This window comes from Heloderma suspectum, chromosome 2, assembly GCF_057233095.1.
Source record: "Heloderma suspectum isolate Gila_16-S chromosome 2, 16-S_ref, whole genome shotgun sequence".
In the NCBI taxonomy this organism is placed as follows: Eukaryota; Metazoa; Chordata; class Lepidosauria; order Squamata; family Helodermatidae; genus Heloderma; species Heloderma suspectum.
Genome location: NC_139459.1, coordinates 298,325,037 through 298,349,079, shown reverse-complemented (window position 1 = coordinate 298,349,079; position 24,043 = coordinate 298,325,037). Strand labels below are relative to the sequence as shown.

Below are 24,043 nucleotides of genomic sequence, written 5' to 3'. Positions count from 1 at the left end.
AACAATCTGGAAACTTCAACTAGTCCAAAATAGGGCAGCAAGGTTGTTAACAGGGACTGGCCGATGAGATCACATTATGCCAGTACTTTTCCAGCTGCACTGGCTACCAGTCCATTTCTGGGTCCGATTCAAGGTGCTGGTATTAACATTCAAAGCCCTTAATGGCTTGGGGCCAGGTTATCTGAAGGATTGCCTCCTCCCATATGTATCTGCCCTAAGATTATCCCCAGGGGTCCTTCTCTGGGAGTGCCCACTAAAGGAAGTGGGGTTGGTGGCTACCAGGAAGATGGCCTTTTGAGCTATGGCACCCTGGCTGTGGAATGAGCTCCCTAGAGAGGTTCGCCTGGCACCTACTTTGTACTCCTTCCAGGGCCAGGTGAAGACATTTTTATTCTCCCAGTATTTTAGCATTTTAGCTTCCTAGTCTTTAAGCTTTGGTGTTTTAAATCTGTATTTTAAATCTCTACATTGCTGCTAGGTTTTATTCTGGTTGTACTGTTATATTGTGATCTTAAGCTTTCATATTTTATATTGTTTTATGCTGCGCTTTTTGGTTTTAATTTTTGTGAACCTCCCAAAGAGCTTCGACTATTGGGGAATATAGAAATGAAATAAACAAACAAACAAACAAACAAACAAATAAAACTATAATCAAACCTGAAGTATTATAATGGAAAAATAAATATTGGATACCAAATTTGGATTAACAGAGTGACTTTTGGGTTAGTTTTTGAATTAGCTGTGACTCAGAGCATAACTTCATGACAAACCTGTACTGAATGGGATGGAGTAGACAAAACTTCCTGGGATCTGCTCAGCAGCTCTTCTGTACCAGAGTGGGAAATGATCAGCATTAAAAATATTCTCCTTGTCCTCAGCTGTCAAGAAGTCTCTTGAAACAGAAGGAAACATAAAACGTTTGCTGCTTTTTTGGTTTCTTTATCATCTAACTTCGAAAATTAAGTTATCTTTTGAATTCTCCCAAAACAATTCAGAGTGGAATAATGTAGGCAGTATTCTGTATTTACAATACCTTCTCAGATAAGAATGCACTTGATAATAAACATGCTACATACATGTTTAAAAAAAATGGGGGGAAAGGGTGTAGGAAATCATTTTGAGCTAATACTTTTCAGATTGTTTCTTTACAAAACACCGTGGCCAGAATCCAATGAGTTGTGCAATTAGTTCCATGTGCCCAAGGAGTCTTTGGGCTTACATTTCTCAGACAACAGCTCTCCAAGCCACATGGCAAACTGAGGGACTTTCAAGAGCATGGAGGTCTAATGTTAAAAAAGAAGAATTCAAAACACCCCTGAAGTACGCCTTAAAAAAAAAAAAAAACAACTCTTTGGATTCTGGCCATTCTGAATGAAGATTTTAATTTTCAGCTAGCTGTTTGTGATGGGTTAAGTGTAATTAGAAATAATTTGCCTTGGGAGATCCAAAATGACCCCCCACCCCCGAGGACAGCTATAAGTTGCCTTTAAGTACACCGTAAGACTCAATAAACCTGTTTATTGAAACAGATTTGCATTTGTTGCATTGTAGGGCAGGCCGCTCAACCTGAACTAAATGAATCACATGTATGTGCAAGTATCCCAAAGGCGATTCCAAATGAATATCAGAACTCCTTCCTTAGAAATACTGGGTGGGGTGGAAAGTGCTTTGCAACATTTACCTCGCTCAATGATCCTGTGAAGTACGTTATTATTATGCCAGGTTTGACCATTTGGAACTGTAAATAAGTGCAAGAATGTCACGAGCATTAAGACAGGGGTGCTGGAGAAAGCGAGCGCCCTTGCTCCAACGCTAGTGGGCAGGATCAAGGTGAGTGCAGCCCTGCTCACCACTTGCTTCCAGCAAGGTGATCAGGGCTGTGTTCTCCTTGACCCTGTGAGCTTCCTCCCCCTTCCACTGTTGATGTGTATAGAAACTTACCTTGCAGATGGGAAGGAGACAGCAGAGGTGGCAAGAGTAGGCACTCCCTGGGCCCCAGCAGAACACCTTTTCCCACTGGGGATGATACCCAGACTACAGATGTGCAAATCAGCAAAACGCAAGCTCACCGAAGTTTTCTGAATTCCATCTCAAAGCTGATTCGGACTCAAGTCCAGATCAGCTTGCGAACTTTGTTTTTTTCCCTTTCACGTGAAAATCTGCACGTACTGGTGTGCGTGTTTTTCCAAATGTGTACATGTTTCAAATGTACTCATTTTTGAAATGTACAGCCACTATCAAACTCTTTTTTTTGGTCCGCAAGTCACCTTACAAATGCAGAAATGTACAGACTTTTATTGCAGATTGCATCTGAATCTGTGCTCGGTCTGGAAGATGTGAAATGGGTAAAATCCTGATCAAAAACGAACTGGAACGAATTTCTCATGCATCCTTAACTGGGACTACCCCTCCCAAATTTCCCACTCATGGGGAAAATGATCCATGAGTAATGTCTGCCTGTGGGAAGACACTCCAGGGGCCTCAAATGGTTTCCTCCCCAGCATAAATGATAAGGAGAACATCAGTTTTAATTCGGGACTGGTAATGCTTGCAGGAACAGATGCTCTGCTGGTGAGTGCCTGCCACTGCCACCTCTGACATTTCCTGCCGCCTCTGCCAGCACCATCTTACTCCACCCTGCCCCATGATAACTTGGGTCTTGGGGAAGGGGAAAAGAGAGGCAATGGAGAGCACATTTGCAAATGCCCTCTGAGCTTTCTCTGCCCATTTAAAATTGAGCTTCACAAATATTTCAAGCCCCTTTTGGGGGTGAGAAATGGGCTGCTCATGCATCCCTAGAGAAGTGACAGTGAGAAGAGACAGGCTAGACATGATGTGGGAGATCCACGAACAGATCCATGTTAATTTAAAGGCAGCTCCAGTGGGATTCAGAGCTGCAAGTGGGATCCAGATTAGGACTAGCTGGCCAGGGATGGTTAACCCTTTCCACTGTGTCACATTCCTGATTTAAACAGGACCTCCCTGAAGCTCCTATTTGCTCCACAGGTTTTGGTGGGACATATAAATATGTATATGGTACCTACAGTTTCCTCATCTGGGTAAGCTGGGTGTGTGTGATCTAACTAAGGAAAATGCAGGGAGGTTAAATCCCCAGCTCTGCAGCTTTGAGCCAGGGTTACTTTTGAATTATTTTTTTTAAAAAACATGAGAGATTCAGTTCACAGATCTCCCACGTGACACCTACTTTGGCCCTCATTTGCCAAAGACCCTGAGGGACAGTGTTTCTGTTCTTGTGCATATGTTTACCATTCACACGAGGACCTATAAATTAGAGAACTGACTGCTGGTCTAAGTCAGTGTAAGGCTGCTCCTTTTATCCAAGAGGATGAGAAAGGAATCAAACGTAGATGTCTAAGAAGACTCATAGTGTGGTGACAAATGTCACCAAACTTCTAAATATTATAGTACAGAACAGTCTTCCAACCTGGTGCCCCTAGATGTTTCAGACTACAGCTCCCAGCATTCTTGATCATTTGCCCTGTTGGCTGGGGCTGATGAGGGTTGAAGTCCAAAACAAGTGGAGGGCACCAGCTTAGGGAAGACTGCTATAGGAAATTCAAAAACAATCAGTTTCGTTGGCTATCTTTTGAAAAGTGGAACTTGAACTGGCGAGTAGAGGATGGATGGATGGATGGATGGATGGAAGGAAGGAAGGAAGGAAGGAAAGAAAGAAAGAAAGAAAGAAAGAGTTTTATAATTATGTGCATCTTTCTCTCCTTCCTGTGTGGTTATCTTACACAGCCATACTACTTACTGATTGGTTAATTGTTCTGGCCCCACAAACAAATTGACACGAGAAAGACCTGTCCGAGTTCCAAGGAAGGCAACTTCAACTCCTTTGTCCGAATTTCTGAAAAAGAGCATCAAGCATGGAAGAACAATATTTCTAGATCATGAACTGTATATTTTGAGGCAAGCCAGGACTGTAATGTTAATCAATTTAAGAAACAAATTAATCAACTTAAGCTTTAAGTGAAAATGGAAACGTTTGCCAAGTTAATCAGTGAATGTGAGATTGAAAGGATACACTGTTCTGTGGACAGCACAGATGCACCACGGCATTAATGATGTTGTGCAATGTCAGAATGTTGTGCTTACAACTTACCCTCCATCGCCCACACTTTGCCTTGGGTCTTTCAGGCCCATATACAAATAGAGAGAATGGAGTGTCTGGGACCAGCAAAGATGCCCCATGTTGTCCTGGTCTTGTATTGCCTTCTGAAGCATCTGATCCTTACTGTATTGCTAAAGGAATACTTGTTTGTAAGCAAATACAGTTTGTGACTCTGCACAACATCATTACTGATCACAGGGCATGTTGGTTAGCTTCCAATTTCCTGGCTTTGTGATGTTTGAGCCAACATGAGATAACCTTAACTCTGGTCTTAAACCAGCAGGGTTTTTTTTTATCATTGAATTTCTCTGGTTTTTAAAAATATCTAATTACAGTGTTCTGAAAAGACAAACTAAAAAACATGAACAAGTCATTAAGTGAATAGATGCATACAAATGCATAGATATGTCCCTGGATGTTCAGAATAGCTTACTTCTGAGTAAACCTGCACAGGATTCCAGCATAGCTTCCCCCCACCTTCATCAGTGATCTATCCATCAGTGAGAGTGATTCCCTCAGCATTCAAAATTGCCTCACTCTTATCTCTGTTGAGAGTATCCTGCTACCCCTTCCCACTGTCAGAATGGCAACAGGAAACTAGCATTTCAATTTCCTTTCAAAACACTGGCAGCACTCTAGCTTCAGACTGAAACTGAGCATGCTCGATGTAACTTTTCCAGCAGTTGCTGCCATAAGCTTTCATGGGCTATAAAACCTTGATAACTTTTAAACTGCTGCTCAGAACTTCACCAAACCAATGAATGGCACACCTCCTCGACAAGCCTGAATAAAGCACATCAGCAGTTTCCCCCAGAAATTGAAATTCCACTGAAATAAATTGAGCAGCCTATGATGGCAAGTGAATTCCTTGTGTGCAACAGACCTAAAAATAATAATAATTGACTTGCGGTGAAATGTATATATGTATGTATGTATGTACAGGTAGATATGTATGTATGTTTAAAGAAATTATAAACAATGTTTTGTTCACTTACTCTGATTTGTTTAGTGCAAGGCTGGTCCAATAAGCTTCTATTGGTGCACTCACCACTGCATCAAACAGTACTTCCTGTATCAATTCTTTATCACCTATAAAGTTTTAAAGCATTAATAAAAAGCATGTATGGAGCCGGATGCAGTAGATACTAGGTTGGATCCAGACGTAGTCATACTTAGCATATAGCTATTGAAATCAAAGGAACCTAAGTTATAACTAAGGCAATAATCAGTCTGTACTTTTTTGCTGTTCAGTTTTGCATTTCAGTATATTAACTGGCTCATCATTGCAATGATGTCTGTGTTTTGTGATGGCAGCTGTTCAGCTAACGATCACTGCGTTTCAATCCCATCTGACATTACTGGTTACATCTCTCTCCCCTCTGCAGCCCCCCCCCCCACATGTGTATATAAATTGGCCAATTTCAGGTTGACACTTCATGCATCTCATGATGTCGACAGTGTCCACAAAAGCTTATGCCAGAATACATAAATCTGTTAGTGTTTAAGGTGCAACAAGACTCTTGGTTGTTCTTAAATCCCATTGATTTCAATGAGACTATTGTAAATATGACTAAATATGGATCCAGCCCATTGGCAGGAATTCTATAGATCTGTTGTTACAAACCGGGGACTTCACTGTGGAGTCTGACACCAGAAGACGTTGCAAGTGGTGGTAATCTCACCTATTTGATTTCGAGATGAGATGGAGGGGAGGATCCTCACACTGGATACCAAAGTTTGCACTTCTCTCTTATACATAGAAATCTGAATTTTCAATATTCCATGCATTCAGCCTTATAGGAGTTCCATATGTCCATACTATATTTCATCCAGTATATGTGACGCTTGGTAGCATCATTCCAGAATATTGGCTGTGATTCAGAGCACCCTCCACCCCAACGCATTGCCTACTACAGAAGACAAAGATACCATGAGCAATGTGGGACGTTTTGTTTGCCATTACCAACAATGGAAAATTCCCAGCAGCATGTGCACAGCTGCACCGCAGTCAGCACCATTTGTTTAAACCACAGAATACTATGTACTTAATCTTCATATCCTCAGCACTGAGTTTGCTTATAGGTCTCACATCCAAGTCATGGCTCAGTTGAGCTCTCATTAACAAAGCTTAAGGAGATCACGGCACAAGCAGCTTTTGACCAAAGAGTATGAGCAATAGAACTGATGTCTGTTTTTTTAGTCATATATGACATTGTGTTGCATTTGTATTGATGCAAGCAAAGACTTTAACAGTAACTTGTTTTATAAATTCCAGTTCAGATGGAACTCTCTAAATAATAATACGTAACATTTATATAGCATTCAAAGGGCTTCAAATATACCGTTGGTTTATAATCCTTTCGACTACCATGTCAGGGAGGTCAGTATTATTAGTAGTAAAACTGCAGATGGGGGAAATGAATCGGAGAAACAATGGGTTGCCCAAGGCCACCTAGTGTATTCATTGAATGTCTGCAATATTCATCAGACTTCAAACTTAATCAACAAGATACTCACAAGGAAGCAATGGCTCTTTCCCTGTGAGGTAGTTTTTAATAGCCTTCAGTTGAGTCATTTGGCGGTGCTCGGGATGCAAGTCTGTGTTGCAATATGACCTGAGGACACAGTGTGGTTAAAAATAATTGTAACAAACGTTTGTTAGCATGATCTCCCCTTTGTCTTTCTGTAGGAGGAGCTGGGCACACCAAGCACAAACAGAAAGGGTAACACAAGCCAACTGCATGCTTTATTGAAGACTTACCATTCATCTGCCAAAGATACATCAGGCTGTTCTAAATCATGCAATCCTGAAACCAGAATAAATGACAAAGGGTCATTTCCTGGGATGTGTTGGCACCAGGTCAGTACACAATTCACGACAGCCATCCTGCCTTCTTGAAAAATGAAATAAAACACTAGGTGATATACTTTAATGAACCATAGTAAGTTGCATTTCCACAAGTACTCACCAAATGTGTCAGCACCAAGTCACACATTTGGTTGAACCTAAGTAATGAAGATGGCTAAATACACAGGATCACATAGGTTAGACAGCTGGAAGACATAGGAACATACATAGGAGAACATTTTATACTGAGTTACTTATACTGGGGGCAGATCTACATTGCGCCTGCCATTGCAATGAAGTTGGTGCATTCTCGGGTTAAATGCACTCGCGTTAAAACGTGATTATCCACACTCACCCTCTTTCCTCATTCCAGTACCTCCTCGAATGTGCAAGCACGGTTCACACTCTGGCGCTGTACTGTTTTCCTGCTTTCAAGGAAGGCTGCTCTCATTGGAGGCCAGGGCGAGAGGCTGGGGGTGTCTGCCGAGGCTCTTTTCCCCGTGCCAGCCCTTGACAGCCGGCACGAGGAAGAGGGACAGCTGCTACTGATAGGCTAGCATAGCTTCCTCAGCACTGGAAGTTTTATCACCAACCAGTAGAGGGCTGGATGTGTGCGCTTGTCTGATCTCGGAAGCTCAGCAGAGTCAGCCCTGGTCAATACTTGGATGGGAGACTGCCTGGGAATCAGACTTCCTGCATTGAGCAGGGGGTTGTTCTATCCTTTCAAATGACACTAAGTTTTACATCATTCTATCCCCGGCTTTGGATTTTTTTTTTAATTACGGCATTATCTTCAAATCTTCAAAGAAGCAAATCTTCGAAGAATCGTAGCTTCTCCAACCCGATTGCTCCGCACACTTGCCCGGGCAAGCCTGGGGAAGTGTAAATTTTTTCACAGTCCCCTCCATGCTCACAGCACAGTAAGAAACACACACACATATCCAGGCAGATAGTCATCACTATACACGGACTAACATCAATAAAAATGTCTGCCGCTCATGAGATGATGTTAAAATTGTCCACGGACATTTTTATTGATGTTAGTCCATGGACACTGAGGACTGTCTGCCTGGATATGTGTTTTTCTTTCCGTGCTGCGAGCATGGATGGGACTGTGAAAACATTTACACTTGCCTGGGCTTGCCCAGGCAAGTGTGCGGCGCAATTGGGCTGGAGAAGCTACGATTCTTTGAAGATTCGCTTCTTTGAAGATTTGAAGATAATGCCTTAATTTTAATTTTTTTTTGTAAAGCCAAAGCAGGGGTCAGAAGGAGGTAAAACTTAGTGTCATTTGAAGGGATAGAACAACCCCCTGCTCAATGCAGGAAGCCTGATTCCCAGGCGGTCTCCCATCCAAGTACTGACCAGGGCTGACCCTGCTGAGCTTCTGAGATCACACAAGCGCACGCACATCCAGCTCTCTGCTGGTTGGTGATAAAACTTCCAGTGCTGAGGAAGCTATGCTAGCCTATCAGTAGCTGGAAGATCACATGGGGGCATTGAGAGCTGTGATTGGACAGGAGGGAAATACAAACACCGCCATATATGGGCAGGCGTGGGAGGGGACTACGACCTTATATGGTGATGAACACGGAAGAGCAGAGCACATGAATGGGAAATACCGGAATATCAGGGTATTGAAAGGGTAGCAGGGATGCGGGAAATTGCAGTTCCAATACAAACTGGGGACAGTGCAATATGAAGGACGGGCAATGAAAGCTCATTGGAAGTGTAAAAAAACCGTAAGTGTAGATTGGCCCTGGGTAGGGGTTTGGGGGAGGGGTTTGGGGAAGGAGTTTGGGGGTTTGGTCCATCTAACCCAATATTGTCATCATGGACTGTCAGTAGCCCTCCAGGGTTGGAACGAGATTCTTTCCTAGCCCTACCTAGAAATGCTGGGGATTGAACCTGGGACCTTCTGCATGCAAAGCAGCTCCTCTACCACTGATCTACAGCCCCTTTCCAGACAACTGTACAAGCTGGTCTTCAAGAGATATGTTACGAAAGCAGGTGCTTCATAGCTGCCTGCATCTAAGAAGGTCAGTCAGTCCATGAAGAAAGGATAGGTGGTCGTTATGAGAAAAAGCCAGAAAGACAAGTAGCTGAGGACAGGAAAAAAGGGCAAAGTAGAGCAGGGTGGGCAGACTTCAGGGTTGCCAGATCTACTTGGACCCTGGTGCAAATGACATACTCTGTAATTTATTGAGATGTTTGCCAGTCAGGGGTAAAAGACAGAGTTTTCTTCTTTGCATGCTCCAGTTCATCTAGAGCCAAACATCTTGACAGCTATTTTTTCAGGGAAGGGACTAGGGTTGTCCATCGTGGGGAAATCTGGCCCTTTTGGGGCCTGACAGATCCCCATGGCATCCCCGACTCAGCTTGCATTTGCGAGCCAAGCCATGGGTTAGTTCGTGAAAAAATTGTGCAAATCATGTTTTGTGCAAAATCATGGCTATAAATAGTGCAATTTGCTCAAAGTCGTGGGCATAAATGATTGAACTTGCGCAAATTAGATGATTTACACCTGCAGTTTTGTGCAAATTGTGCTATTTACAGAAGAGATTTTGCACAAATCGTGATTTGCGCAAATAAAAAAAATCACCCCAAATTCTGCAAGCTGGCCCGACTCATTGTGCACTGAATTGGGCCAGCTCACAGATGAGTGAGCTGGAGTCCAGGGGGCCGAGCTGGGGAAAACCTGCTGAGCTCCACCCCCCAAACAGATTTCTCTGACATCCCTAGAAGGGAGTCAAATCCGTCACAAAAGCAAGCATTTTATCCTCATAATTAAAGAATTCTGAGCCTAGGAATTCATTTTGAATATCAGAACTGAACAGAAGTCACAGTCCTTCCACACAAAATTCCACCCCTGCACTTCCTTCTTTTCGACAGTATGATTTAGGTTGAGGAAAGTCATTTTGTTGATGCTGTTGTTAAACAACTGGTCATCAAAAATCCTTGCCATATGGCTGACTTAGGAAGGTTCCTTATATCAGGTCAGACTGATTCTCCATCTAGCCCAGTTTACTCTGATGGCATCATCTCTCCTGGATCTACGCAGAGGTTTTTCACATCACCTGCTACTGAATCCATTTAACTGGAGAGGCCAGGGACTAAGCCAGGAACCTTTCAAATGCTCTATGACTGAACTACACTACAGTCCTTCCATAGTAATTACAGAGTTCATCAGGACAACAGGAGAATGAAAGCTCTCTCAACCTAAATTTCTCAGTCACTGCCTGAACAATAGAACCAAGGTTCCCCAATATGTTTTAGACCTAAAACCTTCAGTATTCTCACAGCTGTGGACAGCAGGCATTTTAGGTACAATTCAGACAATAAAAATTGGTGATCTAATTTTTTATGATGATGATTTGATCATGAAACCTACAAATCCAATGCAAGGATGCTGCTAAAGCAAGAAGTATAATGATGCATCCGTATTGCCACTCCCCATGTTGCAATTAATCTTTCTCAAATTGTTTATTCTGCCCTGTTAATTTAGTGTCAAATGGGTGAGAGTTGGAATAAGTATCTCATCCATTCAATTAGATTTCATGGACACACACACAAAGATCCAAATTATATGCATGATGCCTGAACAATTTATTAGTAAACCTGATTGGGAGACCCATATACCTTACACCCATTATCACTCAACAGTTAAACTAGTTTATAGGAAATCTGATTGAGTCATAAGAGTATTACCTTCTTCTATTGTCACGTTTCCTCGGAAGAAATATTTGCCATGTCCTCTAGAGAGAGCCACACCTAAACTGTGCAGATAAACAAAAAGCAGACCATGAAATCTGTGGCATAAACAAAGCTAGAAAATACAGAAATAGAGATAGTATTTCTCCCTAAAGTTTTAGTTCCTGTTCTAGGAACAATTTAATTTTGTTTCCAAAACCTTGGTGGTTGTATTGATTGCTCAACCAGCCACTTCCGTGCCATTTCATGATTGTTATGCCAGCAGCAATGGACTGTATACATCTGTGTATTTAGGGCTGCAGTAACCCATGCTAAAATGCAAGCCCCACCAAGGTCAATGCTGTTCTTCCAGCAGCTTCATTCTTTAGCCAAGATCTGAATGTGCCCATGGGCTCACAGAGAAGGAGGCAACTCTTTACAAATGAAAATCATCTGTAGAGAGAAATGACCCTTATTGATTAGTGTGGGAGCCAGTGAAGCTGCTAAGATTAAGGAAATGCAAGACTGTGATAATGTGGGCTTAATGACACATTTGGCATCAATTTCTCTTACATAGTTTAGCCTTGTTTAATATTTCTGTGGTGGAAATAATACTGCACTGGGCTTATCTCCCCACTCCTGCTTCCTGTATAACACATAATGAGAATTACTGCTCCATAATGTATTGTTCACAAATGGCGAAATGCAACTCTTCTGTTTTCTAAAGTATTTGTGAAGTCGCCGGGCCATTGATTTTGAGGCTTGGCAAGAGCTTAATAAGATAAAGCCACATGGTTCTCACTATGGGATCCATAGTCAGGTAACTAATGTACATAGGGATGGTTATCAGCAGATCCTTGAAGAACTGTGAAAGAGAAACTTTTATGCAGAGGTAAGGTATGCTGCAGAAGTATGTTCTTCTCACTTCCTCTCAACCAATCATCTACACCACTATGTATCGTCAATACAAGATCCATATTAGGAAGGCTGACATTTGGGAGAGGACATTTTACAAAAGAGTTGTTGCAGTTGCTTCAGCTCTACTTGTGCCGTTGTCCCATATACAGAAAGCATCCTGATCCACAGCTGAGTTAAGGTGAGTAGCCAGCCTGTGGCATGGAAGTCACAAGTGTCAGGAACCACCAGGACCTGTACTTGGAACCTTTGGCTCTCTATGCAGCTAGCCAACAGAAAGGTGGTTTGGAGCATCTCCATGGGCAGTGCAGCATCTTCAGGCTCTGGACTGACCCTACCCACCTATACTGGCTACTGGGTCCTCCTCAGGGGGCAAGAAGGGCTATGAAAGCTTCCTATTTGGGCTGGGACTTTGTCTGAGCCACAATGGGCTTCTTGGCTCTGCTACAGTTTGACGTGTCCCCCAGCTCTGCCTCCTGGCATAACTCATGGCTTCTCTGAGCCTATGGCTCTGCCCTGGGGATATGCAAACGAGCAACACTCGAGCTTGTGTAGGCTCTCCAGATTCCACCTTGAAGCTTGCTCCACATCAGATTGCGAGCTTTGTTTTCTAAGGTTCACACAAAAATCTGTACGTATTTTCCAAAATGTCCACATCAATTGTGTGCATTTTTTAATGTACGCATCTTTCTACCATTGATTAAAGTGTGTGTGTGTGCATGCGCACATTTTTCAAAAGTATGCACTTTTGCGCACATTTTTCAAACATATGCACTTTTATGCACATTTTTCAAATGAACAGAAGTTGTTGAACTAGGGATGTACGAAATTGACTTACCTTTCGCGGATTATGTTGATGGTGGGGGGGAGGCGTTCCGTCCCTCCCCCCGGAATCCTGGCCGGGGGGGGAGGCGCTCTGTTCCTCCCCCCGGAATCCTCGAATGGCCGGCTGTGCTCCACGGCAGCTCCGCGGAGCAGCCGGCCAGGCCCGACCCAGCCAGGCCAGAGCCGTCCGCAGCCAGATTTCCGGCTGCGGAGGGCTCTGGGTAAAAAACAACAACAAAAACCCGCGAACGCAAATGGCGGCAGCTATGGCCGCCGCCATTTGCGTTCCTTCTTTTTGGCCGTCTTAGTCTACGTAAATATTTACGTAGACTATGACGGCAAAAATCAAGGGGAACGCAAATAGCGTAGCAGGCGCTATTTGCGTCCCTTTTTCATTCACCATTTTAGCCTACGTAAGTATTTACGTAGGCTAAAACGGCGAATCAAAAGGGGACGCAAATAGCGCCCGCTACGCTATTTGCATTCCCCTTGATTTTCGCTGTCATAGTCTACGTAAATATTTACATAGATTAGGACGGTAAAAAGAAGGAACGCAAATGGTGGCGGCCATAGCCGCCGCCATTTGTGTATACGTGTTTTTTTTTAAACCCACCCCCAACCATGATAGGCTATGTAAAGATTTACGTAGCCTATCACGTCTTTTTTTTCTTTTTTTTTAAACCTAGCCATGATAGGCTACGTAAATCTTTACGTAGCCTATCACGTGTTTTTCTTCTTTTTCTTTCACAAGCCTGGAAATGGCGGCGGCGGCAGCTGGTCGGAAGACCGCCCCTGCCGCCAAAGCCCCCGCCGGAGCCGCCGCTGCCCGGAAGATCCGCCCCAGGTAAGTCTCATCCCGGGGGAGATCCGCGGGGGGGCAGGCCGTTCCACCACAGATTTCGGGGGGCCAAATGCACTGGCATTTGGCCTCACTGAGATCCGTGGTGGAATTCTCTGACATCCCTATGTTGAACACATTTTTGTGGTCCACAGATCACATTGCAAACCTGGAAATGTGCGAACATTGACCACAGGTTGCCTTCGAGTCTGCTTTTGGGTCTGGAGTGTGTGAATTGAGTAATTTCTGATAAAAAATGAACTGCAGCAAATTTCTCATGCAGCCCTATTCAGCCTTGATGTACAGGCAGTAAGGGGATCTGGGGGCCTGTCTGACTCTTAGCCAGGACTGGACTCCTGCCTGCTCACTAGAGGCAGAATCACACCAAGACAAAGTGGGGTGTCGCAGAGGTACCATACCATACTTTAGCATCCTCAGCCATAAGTCATGTCCAATCAGTGGAGTAGAACTAAGGCAACTGGTGCACAAGCTCTAAGCATTTAACTGCTTGTGCATCGACAACCTTGGATGCAATGCTACTAATCTAGATAATGTTTAATTATGTTAGGGATGAGGAACATTTTGGTGAAACACTGCAATCTTCCTCCTTTGAATACAAGATGTGTTCATGTGTCCTTCATGGATAGCAAATCCAGTACAGGCTGCTAGATTAGCAATCCCTTGTAACTGCTTATAACAAATGAAGAATATATTTTAAAAAAAATGGAATAAAAATGCTGACTATTGCCATTTTCCATGTGAGTTAGAGACAGGGATGTCAGAGAATTTCTCCACGAATCTCGGGGAGGCCGAACGCCAGCGCATTTGGCCCCCCGAAATTGGTGGAGAAACGGTCTGCCACCCCCCCGCCCCACCCCCGGGACAGGACTTACCTTGCTTGAATGTCCCTGGTGGCGGCTCCGGCAGCGGTGCGGCGGCGGCCAGTCTTCCGACCGGCTGCCGCCACTGCCATTTCCAAGTAAAACAAACAAACAAACAAACGTGATAGGCTACGTAAAGATTTACATAGCCTATCATGGCTAGATTTTTAGAAAACACTGTGATAGGCTACGTAAATGTTTTAGTAGGCTATCACGGCTGACTTTGAAAAAAAAAAGCACGTACGCAAATAGCGGCGCCCATGGGCGCCGCCATTTGCGTTCCTTATTTTGGCACATGTAGTCTACGTAAACATTTACGTAGACTACGGCGAAAATAAGGGGAATGCAAATAGCGTTGCCCTTATTTTCGCCGTAGTCTACGTAAACGTTTACGTAGACTACACATGCCAAAATAAGGAACGCAAATGGCGGCGCCCATGGGCGCCGCCATTTGCATACGCGCTTTTTTTTTTTTTAAGTCAGCCGTGATAGGCTACGTAAACATTTACATAGCCTATCACGGCTGACTGCAGGAACGCAAACGGTGGCGGCTACGGCCGCTGCCATTTGCGTCCCGGCAGGAGAGGAGGTTTTGCGGCCGGAGGGACGGGGCGCCTCCCCCCTGGCCAGAATTTCGGCGGGGAGGGACGGGGCGCCTCCCCCGCAGCCAGAATTTCGGTGGGGAGGGACGGGGCACCTCCCCCCCCGGCCAGAATTTCGGGGGGAGGGATGGAGCGCCTCCCCCCCACCGCGAAGCAAGCGTTGGGATCAGGTAAGGGACTTTCGTCCATCCCTAGCTAGAGATATGTGAGAATTTTGTTCAGTTCTTTTTTTAAATCTCTATAAGCACTTGCCAACGTTTGCAAATTTCTTTAGAAACAGAAAGAACTTGAGATTAAAAGAAGGCAATCAATGGCTACTAGTCCTGCTGACTTTATGCTACCTCAAGTATCAGAGGCAGTGGGCCTATGTACACCAGTAGTTGGGGAACATGGGCGGGAGGGTGCTGCTGCGCTTGTGTCCTGCTTGTGGGTTCCTGGTCGACAGCTGATTGTCCACCATGTGAACAGAATGGTAGACTAGATGGACCCTTGGTCTGATCCAGCATGGCTCTTCTTATGTTTTTTTAAAAAACTGAACGTGGAAAAAATTGAACAATGGGTTTTATACCATACATATTAGCAATGAGGCAGTAGAACAGCAGCAAGCACCACCTAGCGTTCATTCCCAGCATAGACTAAAAGTGTTTGGTTCTCAGCATAGCCACCTGCAGTTTTAAGACAAACAAACTTCACTTCCCAGGCACATCTTGATATCGGCCTTTGACTCATCTCAACATGCTCAGAGGCCTACTAGCAAGGGAATTGCACCAATAATGAACTTAAGCCAGCATTATGGATCTCTAGGCCCCTCTAACACTACAGGTGACTTGGTTACGCTCCTGGGGCCAATACGTGTGAAAAGAACTGGAAAGTTTTTTAAAACTGTGTATGGGGGAGAAAGCAAAGCTGACAGATTCGTCCATCCCTAAGTCCATCTCTGAGTGTGCATGAAAAGAAATCAGAAGGAGGATCTCTGTGCAGGCAGTCATATGGGCTGTAATATTTATGACTCTGATTTATCATGACACACTCTTGTTCAATGTAAATCTTAACAGAATAGCTGCCAATGAAATCTAAGTCTTGACAGACACCCACCTTCATACAGCACCTCTGTTGAGCCCACCTGTGTTATGCTGTGCTCAAAAACACAGCTGTATTTGTTAGTGCAGTATTTTAAATGGTACAGTTTCTGTGCACAGAGTTCTGGGCAAAGAGGAATGCCCATTCTCTCAACAGCAGGGAGAGTTCAGTGCAGAGGCAAGAACACACATGAGCAGCTTTTCTCAACACAGAAGAGAATGGAGCACTTTCTGAATGACGGCTCTGGACCACGGCCAGAGCATTTAACTTTCACAGACTTTCCATCTCTGAATAAAACCTGAAAAGGCATGCTCCAAAGCCCTTTCCCTTGCTTTTTTCACCATTGTCCAGGGATATTTTATTGTCAGCCCCTTCTGATGAGCTTTTAATGAGCTCACAAGGCTTGTACAAATGCAACTGCAATGTGCCTGATGAAATGTTCCATTTATTATGTGCTGCCCTACCTGAAAGGGGTCCCCTTGATGTCTGTATAATAGTAGTCATTTGTCATCACCAACACCCGCTTCTAGATTCAAAAATGAAAAGAAAGGAAAAACACACACAGGGCTTGTTATGAAAAGCTTGCAGGGTTAAATGCAAAAGCAAACGTATAATCTATGGCAAGATTAATAATAGCAATATACATGCACACATGCAAATGTTTATACGTGACCTACAGTTAATAAACACACAGGAAATCATTCCTCAGGGGAGGTTTTTCATTCCATACATACTTTTTAAACTAGCTTTTAAAAACACAACTATTTGTTTTACATTTAGCAGGAAAAGCATTTTCTATATGATACCCCCTTGTCCACTGTTTTCTTCACTTCCATGGAGAATTTTCCTGTTTTCCGATTCACCATTGCATTTCGAAGCTTAAAGCAAAAAAAAAAAAAAAAAAAGAGTGTGTATAATTAAACAAGAAATTTAAAAAAATGTGAACTAAAGCTAAATCTTCAATTGTTTTCCTCCACGCTGTATTTGGGAAAATGAAACTCTTTCACCCAACTGACAGAAGACATATCCATATCCACCCCATGTTTTCAATCATTTTAAATAGATTATAGAATAGAACCTGATAGGCTAAATAAAAATCTGTATTTGGACCTATAGGAAGTTATAAATAGGGATGGGTGAGAAAAATTAAGTTCACATTTTAATGTGAACTTACCAAATCACACTTCCCAACCGTCCACATGAACTAGAACACACAATGAGATTCACACTTTTACAAATTTTTGATGCAGTTCACAAATAAAATAATCTGCACAACAATATGTATGATAGATAAAATATGTACAAATGTGTATAACAGGGGAAAGTGCACACAAAAATGCATTATATTACCAGGAATCACTTACAAAAATGCATATAATTTGAAAAGTACATACAAAAATGCACGCATTTTGAGAAGCTTACAGAAAATACATACAAATTTTAAATCAGACCAACAAAATTAGAAACCGATGCATAAATGGTTCAGAACAAACTTAATATTGGAAACATGAGAAACTGAGCAGAATCAAACTTGGCATTCACACAATTAACATGAATTTAGCAACATTCAAGGGCCATGTTCTGTCATCTAGACTTCTAGCTAATGGAATTTTATTTAAGCCAGCTGGCACTCAAGGCAGCACTCAAGAGTTTAGGAATATATAGGAAGATGCCTAATACCAGGTCCAACTACTTGTCCATCTAGCCCTTATCTGTTCTGATTGGCAGTATTTCTTTGGGAAGAATTGTTTCACATGACTTACAGTCTAATAACTAGTGTAATGCCTATGTCACCATGGGTGCTAGTAGTCTGAGAATGATTGGATGAAAATATGTTTGGCTGTTTCCCTTACGACTAGAGCAACTTTCAGGAGGCATTTCCTTCTTTTCCTCCCTCTTCCTCTCTCAACTTCCCAATTATGTTCCACATCATCTTTCCTTCAATGAGCTCCCCAATAATATGACCTTCCCACTACATTAAAGCAAGCCTCTCCCTGCTGTAGCAAATGGGATCTTCCAACAAACCTCCTCCCTCTCATTCACCCACACAGTTACCCTCCTTCCTTCAAATAAACCCCCTCCCATTAGATGAAAGCATAGACAGACCCACCCCTCCTCTGCTGCAGAGAAAGGAAGTTTCCAAGCTCCCAGTGAAGAAGCCCCACCCCCACCTTCACCTGGGCCTGAAAAACAAAAGCTAAGACTGGAGGACGGGGGAGAAGAAAAAATGCCACCTTTCTGTCACCTGCCCTGAGCCAGAGCCATCCAATATGGTGCTGGTCTTGCACCCAACCCACTCCTGCTGTGTTGCCCTGCCCCCTACTGCCCCCCCTCTCTTGTACACACACACACACACAAATACACAAACCCTACCCGCATACAGAGCATCATGGGAGGAGCAGCAGCAGCCCCTCCCTCCTCACTCTCTGATTTGTCCCATTTGAAACAATACAATCCGACAGGTGGGAGCGTGACCATTGCCCCTAGAAACCGCCCCAAGGCCTGGCACCACCCCATGAAGCCTGCCTATGAAGCAAAATGAATAAAAACTGAACCAAACAGAAACCGAAAAAAAGGAAAGTGGGAGGATGCATTGGAGGTCAAAAACACGTGATGTCAGATCAGGTGCTGTTTGGTGCATTCTCTTTAAAAAGATCATTTAGCGTTTCTTTAAGTTTCGTGTTGAAAACATGTGCTGTCAGATCAGATGCTGTTTGGTGTGGAGCAAATAAACTGGCACTGAACTGCAGAGCAATAAGAGACTGTTTGGTGCACAGCGTGGACTGTTTTGTTATTAAAGCTCAAGCTTTGAACTTTTTTGAAGTTTCAACATTTTCTGCATGTCTACACTGCACACGCTTCTGTTTTTTAAAAAATGAGTAAAATCAGTCAGGTAAATCTTTAGTAATAAGCATTACACTAACATATGCAAATATAGATAATAATAAACCTTTTCTCTAACCAGAGATGCATGGGATTGAACCTGGGACCTTCTTGCATGTAAAGCATGTCCACTATCACTGAGCTATGCCTCCCCTGAATTGGGGACAAAGCCCACATTCCCTTTGTCTCTCCCCCCACACACACACACCCCTTACAAATTTCCCTTCTACCTCCCAATTCGTGATCACAGCTAACTTCGCTTGTATGTACCACAGTTAGTGATGCTCACATTTAGAACCCCCAGAAGAGTTCCTCTGAGCAGAGTTAACAGTAGTCAAACAAAAGAGGTTTTCAGGGGGAAAGGAGGAGTTGACACATGAGATGGGAGTGAATGCATGAACCTCTAGCACAGCCCAGTTCCAGAGATCAGGTAGGGATGGTGGAGAATTCCGCCACGTATTTCAGTGAGGCCGAATGCACTGGCATTCGGCCTCCTGAAATCCATGACAGAACGGCCTCCCACCTCCCGCCACCCTGCAGAATCCCCCCGGAACAAAACTTACCTGGGGCTCCAGCGGCGCTGGCAGTGCTGGCAGCGGCTGGTCTTTCGGCTGGCTGCTGCAGCTGCCATTTGCATCCTGCCAAGCTGCCGTGATAGGCTACGTAAGTATTTATGTAGCCTATCACAGCAAAGAGCAGGGATGCAAATGGCGTCCGCTACGCTGTTTGCGCTGCTGCTCTTTCTGTGATAGGCTATGTAAATACTTATGTAGTCTATCACGGAAACAGCAGTGGCGCAAACGGCATAGCAGCCGCCATTTGTGTCCCTGCTGTTTGCCGTGATAGGCTACGTAAATACTTACGTAGCCTATCACGGTAAAGGCAGCCACGGAAATGGCGGCTGCTACGCCACTTGCGTGGCTGCCTTTACCACGATAGGCTACGTAAATTCTTACATAGCCTATCATGGAAAGAGCAGCAGCGCAAACAGCGTAGCGGCCACCGTTTGCATCCCTGCTCTTTGCCGTGTAATACTTACATAGCCTATCACGGCAGCCTGGCTGGACGCAAATGGTGGCCGCTACGGCGGCCGCCATTTGTGCCCGCAGCAGCCTGGCCACGGCCGGAACTCCAGCTGTGGCCGGCCCTGGCCGCTGTGGCCGGTGGCTCTGCGGAGCTGCCGCGAAGCAGAGCCGGCCAGGGAGGATTCCGGGGGGAGGGACGGAGTGCCTCCCCCCCCCCACGAATCACACATGCGAAAAGGTAAGTGACTTTCGTACATCCCTAAGATCAGGATTGGGCAGTCTTTTTTGTGGCCAAGAGCCACATTCCCTCATGGGGGATGCATTTCAGTGGTGGGCAGGCAGGGACAAAGCCAGCAGTGGGCAGGGCCAGAGCCAAAAGTGGGTTTGTCACTATCAATCCTTTTCTCTTTCTGCCATCTCCTTTTCTCTCTGTTCCTACCACCCCCATTCTCTTTCTCTCTCTCTCTCCCTCTTCCTTCCCAAGCAACGGGATGCCACAGAAGTGAAAGGCAGCACTTGCCAAAGGTCTGATTGCATGCACAGGGATTACGACATTAGGCTGAAGTCCAAATGAAATTAGGTCTAGGGCCACAGGTAGCCCACCCCTGCAAAAACAATCTTATGTTTCTGCAATCTCACCCCCTCATTTAAAATATTATTGTTTATTTCTAAACATAGTTGCCCCACTCTAAGATTTAGGGCACAATCCCATGGGTTGTGCCCTCATCGGATAGAGGCCTCTGATCTCAGAGGCTTCCAAGCTGTTGTTGGGCTGCTGTTGGCAGGGTAGGAGGAGTAACAGAGGCAATTTTCATCTCTCTGTCCTCCTTTGTCCCTCCCCCGCCCAATCTAGACAGGCCTCTGAGCCCATCTAGTGGAGCCATGCTAGTAGGGGTGAGGACTGGAGGAGAGGCTCTAGGATTTCTGTTATCCTGGCCTCTCCTCTCTCCACTCCTCCCTGCCCACCACAATGCCACCTTTCAGAGCTATCTGGGGTCCTCTGAGGCCACATTTGCAACCACATAATGCAAGTGTCGTGGTTCTTTCCACGGTGGATGTTTGGGCAGAGATTCTGGAGCCCCCCTTCCAATGTCATAGCACTGTCTACCACTTCCGAAGGGGATTCTGAAGAATCCTATGGTCCGTGAGGCACTCTCCAGGGTCCATAGGATTGCTCTCTTACAAAACTAAACAAACAAACAAACAAACCAGTACTACTAGAGCTTCTTATGGAGAAGATTTGTCAGCTAACAGCACAGTCCTATATATCTCTGCTCAGAAGTACATCCCAATACATTCAATAGGGCTTATTCCCAGGAATGTAGGTACAGAATTGCAGCCTAAATCATTTTAAAACTAGAGCTCTGCACCACTTTGGCCTGAAGCCTGAGTTCCGAGCACATTTATTTATCCACATTTAGTTGGGTCCTCAGTTAGCCTCAGACTACTAAACTACATGGCATTCTCCAGTTCTGGATTGCGTGGAACATCCAAGAAATGTTGAGGAAACCTAAAAGAAAGTTTCACTAGAACTAATGACATCTTTCTAGCTGGTGAGGGGTGTCTCACACATCCCTGCCTGGGACCCATGGGAAAATTCTGTAGTATTAATGACACACTTCTCACCAGAACTGGATGTCCTGCCAGAAACTGGGGGGGAGGGGGGGCGACACTCCACAATCCACACGGTTGGAAAAGTTGATAAGACCAGAGTCATCTCCAAATTTTACCTAATATGCAGGCTTGAAGAGAATCTAGAGGCTTGGGATAAATATCCAAGGAATTCCAAGGAAAAGAAAAAGAATTTCAATACGACTAGAGCACGGTTGGGCAACTTGCATTCCTCCAGAGGTTTGGGCTACAACTCCAATGAGCCAATGAAATAAAGGCATTTCTCAGTGGGGTTCCACACAGGGCCAAAACAGACATTACCTCAAATCCTTATCTAACAGCTATGTCTCGTTTTCATTTTTACACTAAAGTAGGTGCAGGACCCCCAATCCAGTTCTTAAAAGACCCACTACCCCCCACACTATAAGTATATACAGATTACAGTATATAGTCCAAATCCAGTGGTTCCTTGTTTGGGTTGTGCTGCAATGAGGTAAATTGGAATCCCATACATGTGTGCGGCGGTCAAGTAAATACTCAAGCTTTGGGACAGAAGTTGGCATGGCTCTGAATGCATTCATACGGTTTTCCATTTTACATGGCAAAATTCCTAAACTACCCTAAAACTTATTGCATAATACACAGTGCAGTATTTGGTGTGTATGTCTGTGCTTAAAAAAGTGTGTGTGCTTAAAAAAACCCTACTGGGAGGGATGTACATTTCAGAATATCAAGGCACTGCTGCATTCCAGGATTTAAAAGCAGCCTGCTTAGTCTCCTAGCACTGCTGCCACTGCACCTATTTATCCTTCGCCAATCCAGCGGTATCATGCGTGATTTACTGGACAATAGGGACAGATTTCTTTCTAGACCATTTGCAATCACTGCCTTCCTGAAGTCCCATGCTGGCTTTTTGGGTAGAAAAGGAGGGGCTGCCATGGCTTGTCAGTGAAATAGATGCTTTTTGCTTTTTTTAAGAATATGAGCATGGCTGACCAACTGAAAACTGCTATGTTTGCAGCTCTTTAAATTTAATTCTGGGCTGTCTAGATTCAAGTTAACAATCTTACTTTTCAGTCAGTGAGTGTAAAAGAATATTTTTTTGCTGGAGGCATGTATAAAATAAAACATATATTTCACTGTAGGTATTTTTTTTTAAAAAAAAAACACAATGCGTAATAGGCAATTCTGGAAATATTTTCCCTTTTTAACTTTTGTGGTTTTGGACTTGGAGAGCTGGTCTTAATTACCAATCTACTTTCTAATGTTTAAAGAACTGTTCCATTTATCTTTAACATGTTTCTCATTTTTCTCCATTTCAGAGCCTGCAGTATTCCAGGACCCGCTCCCCACACAACCCTCAGGCAAGGCACAGATTTACAAAAAGGGCCTCCAAAACCCTTGTAGCTTTTAAGATCAAGTATGCATGTGGGAATTAGGGTTTTTTTCTTACCCTGTGAATATAGTTCTTGGCTTTGTAGCACAGTTTTTCATCTGTTCTATAGGATGTTATTTTCCTACCTCTACATGGTTCAAATTGGTGCCTAGTGATATGAGCGAGCGTACAGCATCTTTCTTCCAATTGAGTAGACAAGATACTTTTAAATAAAAATAATAAAATACAAACTTCCAAACATAAAGTTTGGTGTTTTTTTTCATTTTCACTATTAAAGACATTTTTAAACAATATTAAATAAAGCTCGACTTCCATTAATCTAATTAAAATAAGAGTTCTTATTAATGGGTGCAATGTCAAAAAACAATCCACACACTGAAAACACCAGAAAGACAGACACATCAACATATCACAAGGCACGTTTGCATCTTCTACTCCAGGGTAGGGAACTGTTCTTGCCCCAGGGGCCAAAGTGGCTTACCCCTGGAGGCTGGATGATGTCAGAGGGTAGCCCCCTCTCCTCAAAGCTGCTTCCCCTTAAGACCCAGCCCCTGACATCATAGGGATTCCTTCTCCATGCAGAGATGCACAGAGCGATTGTTCTTGCCTCTCTATGCAGAGAAAGAATATTGGACAAATCACCTCCCCAATTAGATTGTTGAATTGTCTTTTCTCTTGTCTCAAAAATGGAATGAGGTAATGGGGACTGCAATTCTGAAAATTGTTTAGGGAGGGTGCACATTCACCCTCAGAAACAACAAGGTCTGGAAAGGGTTCTGAAAGGGTCAATGTGAACAGTATTTCTGATCGCAGTCTCCTTCATTTGCTGCACAGGACTCAGTGGAGTAATGCCAGATTTCCTCTAGAAATTCTGTCTGAAGCTGGGACACCCTCCTCCTCTTTCTCACTTTTCTTGCCCATCAATACCTTGCTCTGAAGGTTCCCTCCTTAGAGCAAGGCAATGTGGGCAAAGTGGCCACCTTGCTCACAATGCCTCACTCTGAGGAAGGACTCCTCAGAGTGAGGCACTGGGCCCAGCAAGGGCTCCAGAGAGCATTTGCCACAGCAGGAAAGTAGCCAGTTAGGCTCTCTACAGTGCCCACCCAATGCCTTGCTCGAAGGAGGAAACCTTCAATGTGATGTTAGTGACTGCAATTAATGTGTCTCCTTTTAAAACCTAAAGTAGCAGCTGCAGGTAGGGATGCTTGAAGAATTTGATATTTCCGAATTCTGATACAAATGGATTATGTCTCTGACTAATTTGTGGACTTCATTAGCTTCCACACTTCCCAAATGTTCCAAAACAGTTCTTGG

The 24,043-nt window shown here is 44.0% G+C and overlaps 1 protein-coding gene across 1 annotated transcript in view; it reads right to left on the bottom strand.

Annotated features, from left to right (window-relative positions):
• The window catches only part of CACNA2D3 (calcium voltage-gated channel auxiliary subunit alpha2delta 3), an 821,063-nt gene that overhangs the window by 140,779 nt on the left and 656,241 nt on the right, over positions 1-24,043 (bottom strand). The window contains exons 19-26 of the mRNA XM_084829826.1: positions 16,621-16,692; positions 16,279-16,340; positions 10,692-10,759; positions 6,897-6,942; positions 6,653-6,750; positions 5,131-5,224; positions 3,776-3,871; positions 771-892 (exon numbers count right to left, since the gene is read on the bottom strand). Of these exons, the coding sequence (XP_084685952.1) occupies positions 771-892; positions 3,776-3,871; positions 5,131-5,224; positions 6,653-6,750; positions 6,897-6,942; positions 10,692-10,759; positions 16,279-16,340; positions 16,621-16,692 (658 nt within the window). The remainder of the gene's footprint in view (positions 1-770; positions 893-3,775; positions 3,872-5,130; positions 5,225-6,652; positions 6,751-6,896; positions 6,943-10,691; positions 10,760-16,278; positions 16,341-16,620; positions 16,693-24,043) is intronic.